This window comes from Meleagris gallopavo, chromosome 6 (genome assembly GCF_000146605.3).
Source record: "Meleagris gallopavo isolate NT-WF06-2002-E0010 breed Aviagen turkey brand Nicholas breeding stock chromosome 6, Turkey_5.1, whole genome shotgun sequence".
NCBI classification, from domain to species: Eukaryota; Metazoa; Chordata; class Aves; order Galliformes; family Phasianidae; genus Meleagris; species Meleagris gallopavo.
Window position 1 is genome coordinate 24426408 of NC_015016.2, and position 11712 is coordinate 24438119.

Consider the following 11712-nt stretch of genomic DNA (forward strand, 5'->3'; position numbering starts at 1 on the left):
GATCTTTCATTGAGGGGAGGTGAATAGGACATTTGAGGGCCAATTTCTAGAAGTTTTAAGTGCCACAGGGATCCACAGGAGAACTTCTACAAGTCTCCTCAGTAAGAACTCTAAGCTTTGACCACATGTACTGCAAATTAATACAAACAAGAAAAAAGTATACACATTTCAAAAACATTATGCTTTAATATAGAAGCAAATTGAGTGCTTTTCATGGAAGATTCAGATTCTGACTTTTTCCCTACAATTTCTACTGTTGTATGGAAAAAAAGCTTTATAAAATGTCTGATGGTGCGCGCTCAAATATTAAAAACATTTGTACCAGTAACAGATAAGATGACAGATTTTTAAAGCAGAACATTTTATGGACCTCTGATGAGAAATAACACCTTACCTTTGCTTTTTCCAACTGTGCCTGGGCCTGTCGCTCTGCCTCTCTCCGCACTGCTTCCCTGTCTTCTTCCAGAGATACATCAGAGTCGGATGGACGGCTGGTGTAGGAGTCCGCCGAGCCCTGCACAAGGAAAAGAAAAACAGTATCACAAGTTGTTCTAGAATACAAAAAAAAAAAAAAGCAGAAGGGTTATGCACCTTGTCTTTCCTCTTACATCTGTATCCCTGAAAAGAGAATAACTGTCAAAAAAAGGGAATGACGCTTAGTGAAATTTATCTAAATAGATGTTTTCTTCCGGAGAACTTCCAGAGTACAAGTGTCTTCCCTTGTGTTGCATTTCCTGCACTACCCCTGCGTGCTGATCTGTATGCATTTTAGTAAACTGAGCCAGTCGCTCTGTAGAGTTACAGCAGTGGTGCAGTGCAGGGCTGAAGGACACACAGCAGCTTCAAGGATGGCTCCATAAAAAGAGAACTCTAAGCAGTGACATTATTAACAAGGAAACACATTTTTACAATCAAAATACTACTTCACCATTAATAATTACCATGACACAACACTCCTGATTGCAGATTTAATCTCTGCTATGCATTTTTATTTTAGGACAACCTCTTTACCTGACACACTTTCCCCATTAGAACTGCAAATGGCTCGCATCCATCTCCTACTCCTCAGCAAAACATGTAAATGACCACAAATCAACTTCTTGCTAATAAAATCTGTCTGGACTCAATGCAGGTCCACAAACTGCCACAATGGAAGCAGTCCCAACGCCAGAACAGCTCTATAAATAATGACAGCTCTGATTTCCCTCTGCATCACCCTGCATACAAAACAGAGTTCTACTAATTCAATTAGAATGAAAACAACTGTCCTCTCCACACCGTGGCTTTTTTTCTTCTTCCCTCCCTGCAACACACAGAATATATGCCAATAATGAAAAGACAGGGCTTACACAGATATCAGAATTCTTCAGACGTCCTCCTTTGGCTCTTTTCAGAAGCCTGATCCAGGTGGCCTTCATTAGCCAGACAGCTCAGTTATTGTCCGCAGCTGCAGCGCCCGGCACTGATCTCACACAACATGTGCACGCTGAGCACCGCAGAATCACCGCTCCTTTCCTATCCATGCTCTGCTGCGAGAGCCTTTCTTTTCTTCCCTCTGCCTTTCAAGCTTGCAGCCTCACTGTTTCCAAGTATTCTAGTGCAATTAAATTCACAAATTTTCTCATGCCAGTTAAAAAAAAAAAATCAGAAAAAAAAGAGAAAATATCCACACCACCACCAAAAAAAGCTCAGCTTGAATGATAAAAAAATAAAACACGCCAGACTTCAGGTAAATGTTGTGAGAGATGCTTCAATTGATAATAACTGAGGTCGATCACAGAAAAATACCTAGGGCTTTTTCATTTGGGGGGGCGGATTTGGCTGTTAAAAATAGTGCTTGTAAGAGAACCTTTTAAAATCCTGTGCAAAATGCATTCAGTGACATTTGCAAGTGCAAAGTTCATTTCATCTCCTCCTAGATTGGCTGGGGGTGGGGTAATGGGCTGCTCAGAGCACTGGGCATGCTCCATCCGTGCAGCCTTTTACGCAGATGCTCACATCACACCGTGCCGGTAGCCTATGCCAAATTGCCATTTTACATCTCAAGGGTAAACAGCTGGAAAACGTGAGGGAAAACTGGACAGGCTGGTACGGCATCTCACTGCTGTCGCACACGTCTGCTGCCAGCCCCGCACCATGCTATGCAGAGCCCTGAATTCACTAGTGTGCCTGTTGAGCAGGAATTAACCCCCTCGTCACTGCTCGTGTCTGCCTGACATGGGCAGATGAGAAAAGAAGAAAGGGTGCTGTAACTGCTTAGTGCATAAATATTTGATGCTAGCAGAGCAAAAGGAAACATTTCATTTCTGCATTTGCTTTCCATCCTTTTGTAAGCTGACATGGGAATAACATACAAAAGCACGATTATCCAGGATATTTACAATTCACTGACAGTAAATTGCGGAGAAAAAAAAGTCCTTTGAGCTAGACTGAAGTGCTTGCCTTCAATATGAATCCACAGTTAGAAGAAAAATAGAGAACAGAGATCAGAGCTGAGGGCAGTACCTGCATCAGCATGTCAGCCTCTCCTGGGAAGTCAGAGCCCTTCGGCTACCAAGGATCCAGTCCTGCTGTGGTTTGTATATTAACAAAATTACCCCATTGCAAGAGATACAGCAGCCTACATTTAACCACCAACACAGCAAACAATAATTGGCACTAAACTGATAGTTTGAAATAAAGGTAGATTTAACTTTCACAATTTTCTTCCCCTGAAGTCTATTAAAAATAAGCTTAAAGTTTAATAACCTGTCTTTTACATCAAGGAGATTACTCACCATGGGATATTTTGCTTAGAGGAGTCCAAATACATCTACCATATTACAGAGATCTTTGAAAACTAAAATGCCTACTGAATTAAAGTAAAAGAAGCAAAACATACTCAAACTTTCCTTGAATTTTGTAAAATACATTTTCCACTAGGAAAATGCCAAGAGTCACTGTAAATCTTGCAAGGGCATTTCAAATGTATCTATTATTTAAAACTTCAGTTTATCAATGTATTGAACCAGTGGAGCTGGTGGAAATCAATAGATAAAGTCAAGCAGCAATAAGTGACCAGCAGCTCAGTGTAGACGTCAAACACTGATACAACTGTCATAATGGTGACCAGAGGTCAAAATCATTGCTTTTATCAGAGCTATATCAAAGCTCAGACTATTTAAGTCCCATTACACCAGCCTTAGCCTCTAGGATGCTCCAGGATCTCCCAGCACCTGCTGGCTGCAAGCTGGGCACCACCGAACCCTTCCAGCTCTGCAGCTCCACACACTACTCTGGAGGAGCATGGCGTGGTGTTGCAAATGAGCCTCTAAGCAACGTTATCTCTAAATAAGGGGAAAACAACTGAGTGTGGTCTTAATGGGCCCAACACTGCCACCATGCAAATGACAGAATGAGTGTCAGCTTTCTGCAGCAGTCCTACAGCACCTGCATCATATTGTGCACCTCCGAAATGGTGTGGCTTCACCTTTAGTGTTGTTAATCATGTTGTTGGCAAGGGATATTGCTAAGGTCCTCAACCTATGAGAAAATCACAAAGCACAGAAACATCATTCCTATGCTCCCAAAAAGGACAAGATATTAGGTCAGAACTAGAGAAACTGGAATTTCATCTTCTAGCCACATAAATAATTTGCAGTTCTGGTCCTGTCTTGTGTTGGCAACAATCCCAACACACATCCAGAAAGTCATAATGATTCAATTTATTTTAATTATACTGACAAATCACATGAATTAAACTCAGCGTTACATTTATTTCCCCAGTGGGACAGACATGGTCATATCAGGAGTTTCTTCACTTCCTGAATATGGAAAAGGAAAAAAAAGAAAACAAATTAAAAATAAATAAATAAAAAAATAAAACCCTGAAGTCTGACATCAGGAGAGAAGGGGAACACATAATACATTTTGTAAGGTAATATTTTTTTAATGAGCTAGGAATATTTTCAACCACTTTTATATGAAAAAAAATAAAAAAAACTTTAGATCATTATAGTTTCATCATAGTTTTTATCTAAGTTGGAAATAATCTCATTACTCAAGGAAAACAGAGCCAAGTGGATGAGCATCATCCCTTCATTACAGGTAAGGAAACTAGATTACCTTCCTGGGTTACACAGAGCTTTAGAGCTTGCTCTGGACACTAGCATGAATCTTCTCCTAAGTGCTTCTGAAATTTTGAGTTTCTGCAGGTCTTCTTCTCATTCCACTGCAATGTGGAAGAGCTACAATAAGACTGAGGGCTGCTATGGCCCCCAGTTCCTCATTTTTCATGGGAAACTGTCAAACAGAAGTGAGACAACTCATGGTAAAAATTAACCTATCTATTTATTCTTCCCTTTTCATCCTTCCTTGGCATGTTTACAAAACACATTTGTCTTAAAAATCATTTCCTGTTTTAATGACGCGCTTGACAAATATTTACCAACTATCTTACCACTTACTCTGTAAGAATATATTCTATATGTTGGTGGAGGGTTTGTTTGTTTATTTGGTTTGTTTTTTTTTTTTAATTTAATATGAATCCATATCTTTTACACTGTTAATATGACATCATTGAATCATAGATCATGTACTCATGTTTGACGTTTTTTTCTTCTTCAAGACCACACGTCTTATTTTGTGTCCTCCAAGCAAGAAACATTGCTTTGTAATTATGATTCTTGTTATTTTCCATTACTTGCAGTTAAAAATCCATTAGTTAACTTAGGTGGTGTCTCTAGAGATCTTATTTTTCTTGTTAGTTTTCTTTACCACCTGTAATCTTGGTCAGCACAGTGGGAACTTGAGTACAGACTTTGATTGAAGTGTCACATTCACAGCCAGAATCTGTTGATATGTTTGGTCTGTAACTGTAATAAATTCTCTCTGGGTTAATATAGCTATCATTACAGTTGCAAATTTAGTCAGGAGTTTACATTTATGCCTTCCTCATGAAAAATAACAGTGGTCCTCTGGGTACCCAGTGGTTCTGTTTAAGTTGGCAACCCACTTATGAGCTAAATATCAAAAGGACAGGTAACTTTCAAAACTCATGAAAATTCTCAAATAATTATCTTAAGAGAACAATCAAACAAGTTTTTTGAAGTCGGAACTTTTAACATTAATACTTATTAAATGAAGATGTGAAGCAGTGTTCAAATGATCTTACAAGGAATAAGGTATCTGTGAGTACACAGAGTCCTCATATTTAATGCCAGGTTTTTCTCCTAGATGTATTTTTTATCCCCTCACTTATTTTAAAGCTGAAGAGAATTTTAAATCCGAAAGGAGAAAAATCTTCATTCCTTCATAGTTTGAATTGTTTCCTATTCCAACACAGTGAGACTTGCACTTTTTGTACTGATTTCAATATTCAGAATCTTTACAGAGAGATTTTTATCTGCTTATCTTCGAACCTTATGGAAATCATCAGAATGACATCACGTGTCCTGATGGTACATTTGATACAATTTACTACGTCCATCTGATGTGTTACTACTTCTGAAGTGCCAGAAAATAAGGCAGTAAGAAAGAAATGTTGAAAGACTACTTCTGTAAATTCTGTAAAATTCTGCAAAATTTTCAATTCATTTAAAAATCTTTAAAAGCAATGCAAACCAAAAGGAAAATGCAAAACAGTACAATTTGGTATGAAGTGAAACTGCTGCCATGGGCAAATTCCTATAGTATGTTAACAGAGAGTATAGATTTACTGTTTAATCAGGTATTAACCAACCTGCTACCTATGGGCCATGCAATTAGAACAGCACCCCCAATACAAGAAGTACCTCTGGTTGTCACAGTGGCCAAAATTGGTGAAGGGGAAGCTTCTTATTTAGGAAGATTTACTTAGACTTCTAAGAAATGTCACCATTTTGAAAGATGTTGAAGAAAGCACAAAACACAACTCTGAAAGTGCCATAAAATGTCATACGGATTGTAAAATTGACATAAGGGCAGCCTTTTTAAGAAAATACCAAGGTAATTCTGATTGTTTTGTATGCACATTTGTTGCGTACAACAAACTAAAGAAACATATTGAGAAAAAGGACAGAGATCACAAATGCATCTTGCAGGAATCACTGACTCCTTGATGAAGGCCATTACAGCCTGGCCAGAACAAAGGCGAATCCTCATTGCCCTCAGGCACTTGGCATGACCAGAGCTTGGTTACTTGTCCACTGCACATCCACTTTCACTTAAATCCCATATAAACTTGGTCTCCAGAAAACAGTATGTAAGGAACGTGAACAAATCCTAGAATAGACACTGAAATATTTTGTCGCATTTAAAGAACAAAACTGTGTTGATTGGAATTCTGTTTATTTTTTGTTTTAGAGCAATTTGGACATTGCTGCAGCACCTACATCCACAGAGGACCTTCATATAACAAGAGGAGAGAAATTTTGGAACAGCTGACAACTTTAGGGTAGTAATGTGATTAAAAAGGAGATTATATAGGAAACCCCTCTTCTCTTTACTCTTGCCATGACTTTTTCAAGCTTCACTGCAGCTCCCAGCAGGACATTAACAGGTTTCCAACATGCTAATCCAACCAACAGCTGGATGAAAGCAGTTTTTAAAAACAGCCCTTAGGTTTTAAGAAACCTTGGATTTGAGCATTCATAGAACAGGGGAACAGCTGCACCAGGTACTTTATCACACAAAAAATAAACAAAGTCCCCCCACAGAAGTCACACACTAAAAAAATCCCCACACACATTTGCACTAACATTTTCATAGTACCAGCCTAAACGTTTGCTTTTCTGTTGTTGCTTTTGTAAGACAAAGTAGCGTTAGTTTGAGTTGTTAGTGGAATGATGGGCTTGTTGAGGTCACTCTTAGGAAAACTTTTGGTGATACATGCAAACTGTTTCCAGGAGGGCAGCTACAGACCCCACAGCCACAGCTAAGCTTTCCCCAAATCCATGAGATATTCTGGTGTACCACAGTTTGACTTTTTTTTTTTTTCCCCCCCCAAAAAGCAACTAAAAGAGACAAGTATTGGAGACACTATTGCACTAACTACGGTCCCAGTGAATGACAAACCCTGCTTAAAAGAACTCATAGTCTAAAAGAAAGAACAAATTCCAGGAAGGAAAAAAAAGAACAGGATCAAGCTAGCAAACGTAACAGAGAATAAAGCATTTTAACCATTCAGTAACGGCATTATGACTCATCACTTGCATAACCACGGTGGGTTGCTGTTTAAGTAAGTTCTATATGTATTATGGCAGAGATTAGTTCTGTGAGAGCCTCTGAAGGAGGATAATCTGGTAGATCTCTATATTCGGACAAAGAGATTCTCCCGCTTATGAGAAAAGAGAAAGTTTAGCATGCTTTTTAGGAGTAGGGAAACTACAGGAATCTTAGGAGGTCTCGCAGCTCATTAAAATATATCTTATCAACAATAATCAAATAATTGAATAATTATAGGTTTTGGGTTTCATTCTTATTAAAGAAATTAGGGATTTTTTTAATCAAGGTAATTAATTTGATAGGGGGTAATGGAAGAGCTTAAATTATTGATGATTTTGTGCTGTGAAAGTCAGAGCAATGACAGAAGTAAGAGATGTTGCCAATGGAACGACTCAGAGATAGGTGTCAATAAGAAAAATACACCAAGGAAATGATTGCAAGCTGCATGAACTTGAATCATCTCACTTTTGCCTCAGACTGCCAGCACACACAACTGATCTCAACACAACTTGGTTGACTCATGACAACTTCTTGGAGCTGCAGTAACTTTAACCATATGTCTAAGCCCTTAGGCAAATCAAGATTATTAGTAATAACAAGTTGAACTGTGGTGTTGTTTACTGAAAAAGAAGCCAGTTAAAAAAAAAGGAAGGTTTTCGAGAAAGAAGAAAATACCATTTTTGACTGCATTAATCAACAGCTGGAAACACAAAGAAAGGATTTTAAATTGCAGAAAGACAACTCAAAAAAACCAGCTTTTAAACATATCATGTATGAGTTGATATACAAGAAAGAACAGAGAGAGACAAAGATTAGGTCAGCCACAAAACTGCAAGGGCTCTTAATTAGAGAGGAAAAAATGGAAAATGCATCTGAGATGACAACATGGAAACAGAAAGTCGACTAGCAAAGGAAAGACTTTACAGAAAAGCATGGCAACCATCATCTCAATTTGTCTCAGCTCACTTAAAAGTGCCAATTTAGATTCTCTGTTCCAGATCTTTGGTATATTTTTATCTGGGATTTTTGTTCAAGTCATTAAGATTTTCTGCATACTTAAAAATAACTTCCTTTAAAAGTTAGCATGAAATGCTGTTAGCAATGGAGAACTATGAAGGAAAAATATATTTCCTTTGCATTTCATCAAATTACGTCTGTCTGTACAAGCCCTGCTTGATTTTCCAGTTTAACCTTTTACACCTACTCCAGATAAAGAATAAGAGGTTTGGGTTTTTGGTGGTTTGTTGTTTTTTTTTTTACTTATTAAAAATATTGTGGTTAAATACACAGGGTGAAGTCCATATTCTACTATTTCAAATGTAACAGCTGCTTTAGAGACACTCTGAAGAAGCTGCTATCATAGGTTAGTTGTCAGAAAAAATGTTTTCCTACTTCTGACAAGTTTATTCTCCATTTCACCTTCTGCTACTGAAATCTTGATTTTTCTAGTCATTATCTGGTGTTAATAGCAATCAGTGACTGTCATGACATGAAACACTGCAATTTGCTCATTGCTTATTTAGGAGAGTTTTCTTATCATGCCCTTTGTTAAATTGCACACAGTGAAGACTGAAGAATTAATTAATGAAGTGTTCCCTAACTGAGAGTCGCTGAGAGCTCACGCTTGTCAGCCAGCCGCTCAGTGGTGACTCAGCCCAGGTGCCTCAGCAGGCACAGCCATCCCTGGGCATCTGCAGCCCGCTCATTACTGCCAGGAGCACCAAGCAAGCTGCGGGCTCACTGAGCAGCATGGCTTGCTTCAGGACAGAAACACCACATCGAGCACACTCCTCAGTGGGCTACATGTCAGCTGTTTCCAAGTGTATCACAAGCTGTGTGGGTCCTTCAGGTGTATGGGTCCTTCAGCTTTAGGCATACTGCTTGAAAAACATCAGGACTGGCTCATTACACCTATTACATCCCCTCCAGGTCTAGCATAAACTGAAGCAATCTGCCTGCAGTCTTTCTGAGACAAGGTTCCTTACACCACCTAGGTAATACAAGATTTCAATTATGATCCAGATGAGATAATGTCATCTGATTTCAAGAATACAACGCAGCGTGTGGTACTTTATCATCAGTGCAAAAGTCTCTGGAAAGGCCTTTTGTTCCTCTTGTCTATGACATACCAAAGTAATAGTCTTGCTGAATTCTCTCTTTCCAGCATTTTCTATCATCACAATTTTTGCTCTAAAACCAAAATACTCCAGTTAATATCAACTGTTGAGATCCACTGGTTCTTTCTAACCTCCAACCTCACACACTAGGTCAAGAGTGCAAGGGTATGTGGGGCTGCAGTGCTCAGCCCAGGGCATGCCTGCGTCCCCATCGCAATCCACATGGCCGGGACAACTTGTGATCTGCCAAGTCCTTTAGAAACAGGGACAGCAGCTCGTAGTTTATGATTCTGACTCACAAATCCTTCCTATTGCACTTTCAGTGTAGTATCTTATCAAAGAAACGGGTCTGATGTCTCTGTATATTACTGTCATTGTCCATCTACAAGCAAAAACAAGTAGGAATATGAAGAGTACATAAAACACTGCTTTATAAAAACAATTTAGTGAAGGGTGGTAGGAAACCACCAGTAATATACATTCTCTAATAATGTGCAAATCTAAGAATATTTTCAGTATAACTAAAACATAAATTGTAGTGCATATTTGTAGTAGCATCACTGAGATATTGCCTTTTAAACAACGGGAGGCTTAAAAGAGGAATAAACATTTTGGGCAATTTGGCAATAGAAACATGCCAGATACTGAAGACAATTATTAGAGGCTAATCTGAAGTAAAACAACATGTAAATGATTAGAAAAACTAGAGGAAATCATAAGAAAGCACGTGAAAAGCACTTGTGATCTATCTGAGCTGAGTGCTAGAATGGTTTTCATACTCTGGAATGTTCAAAGTTTAGTAAAGTACAACAGCCACCTTCCAGGATAATAAGGGAATTCCAGATTTGACCTACAAGACCAAACATTTTCCATCTTTTATGGACAAAAACGTCAGGAACAGACTTCTGTGTGATTCAGAACAGGCTGCTGGGGTCAGGAGAGTATGTCACATAACACCCCCCTCGTGAGCCATTTCCTCCTTGAGAGGAAGCAACAAATCATGAACTTTGGGCTGCTCTTCCATCTACTGCAATACTGAAAATCAACAAAAAATACAAACACGTGCTTCAGCTCTCTCCTGCGTTAGAGCTGTGACAACATAGTGCAGCTTGTTCTCAGGATCATGAGATATTTCAGTCACCTCTAGCTCTGCTCCCTCGGCCTCTTGCTGTAAGGAAAGGGCTCCAGGCCCAACCACATCCCTCTCAAGCTGCTGGATGCAGAAGGCCTGACAGCACTTGCAGTGATGCAAGACTGAAGAGCGGAAACTCATGGTTGTTGCGTTGTGCTCTCACTAAAAAAATTTAAACAAATTCATGTCCTCCCAGCCAATTTGTATTCTTCTGGAGCTGCACTGGCTAAAACCAGCTTTTTCCTCTCTGCTCCATTGTTTGGAAATGAAATTAATTCTCTTCTTAAAAGCATTCTGTTATGCTTATGGAAAATTCATTATTTCCTCCAGTTTATAAAGAAATCAGTTTCTGTGTAAGAAATTACAACTAAATCTTAGTGGGCATATAGATTGCATATGTGTAGCTACACCACGACTCAAGTATTCTTGTCCTCAAAGAATCTTCCTCTGGAATGCCAGCAATGCTGGCTTTTTTTAATCAGAATAAACTCAGAAGTCAAAAAGAAATGCAAGAAACTTTTAATTAAAAAAAAAAACAAAACAACAACAACAAAAACAAAAGCAAAAAAAGCTTTAAGCTACTTACTTTTGGTAGTATTCCAGTTCATTCTGTTTTGGAAAAAAAGTATTTGGTAACTGAAGTATTTAAATGTTTTAACTTTACACTTTTCCTTAACTGATTTAAATCAGGCTGATTGAATTATTTGTTTCAAAATACAATACAATTTTTTTAGGAAACCAAAACTTCACTCTAAGAGTGCACTTCCCTTCTTCTATCACTTCTCTTGCAATGGTTATTCCATCTATAACCTGGTAACTCATACAGTTAGCACTTTGTTGCTGAACTCACAGTAACACAAATGTACATCCTTGTTATCCTGCACATTCTGTCAGCTGTCTGCAGAGTTGGATCTTTTTGTGATTTGAAAAATTGTGTATTTTTAAAGTCCTATTCATTTTCAGTATCATCAAAGCTAATGATCCCAAGAGTAGGTCCTTCTTGTTTCCTCTTTGATTATGCTAAAATAGACTTTATTTAAATCAGAATTTTTTCATGTCATGAAATCAACCACGGAAGTGCCAGAACACATCGTCAATTGTCACAAGGCACAGAACATGTTGTGTAACGGCAGGACTAATCTCTCCCACCACACTTACAAACACAGATGTCCAGGTTTATTTAAAATAGCCCTAAGGGAAACAAAATAATTTGTGATTGTTGGGGTTTTGGTTTTGTTTGTTTTTGTTGTATTTATATTTTGCTTTTTTTTCTTTTTTTTT

At 38.3% G+C, this 11712-nt stretch overlaps 1 protein-coding gene across 2 annotated transcripts; it reads right to left on the bottom strand.

Annotated features, from left to right (window-relative positions):
- Positions 1-259: 259 nt before the first annotated feature.
- LOC109368203 (voltage-dependent L-type calcium channel subunit beta-2-like) lies at positions 260-2272 on the bottom strand. 2 transcript variants are annotated; one of them, XM_031554053.1, is made up of 3 exons: positions 1012-1279; positions 592-618; positions 260-514 (listed from the first exon to the last, which is right to left on the bottom strand). In XM_031554053.1, exons 1-3 carry the CDS (start codon positions 1027-1029, stop codon positions 275-277), a joined length of 285 nt encoding a protein of 94 aa, XP_031409913.1. In that variant the 5' UTR covers positions 1030-1279; the 3' UTR covers positions 260-274. The 2 variants fall into 2 exon arrangements, 1 of the variants encoding a protein (XP_031409913.1); XR_004160219.1 differs by lacking the exons at positions 592-618; positions 1012-1279 and adding an exon at positions 1350-2272 and having other exon boundaries at positions 395-514.
- Between the last annotated feature and the right edge of the window lie 9440 nt (positions 2273-11712).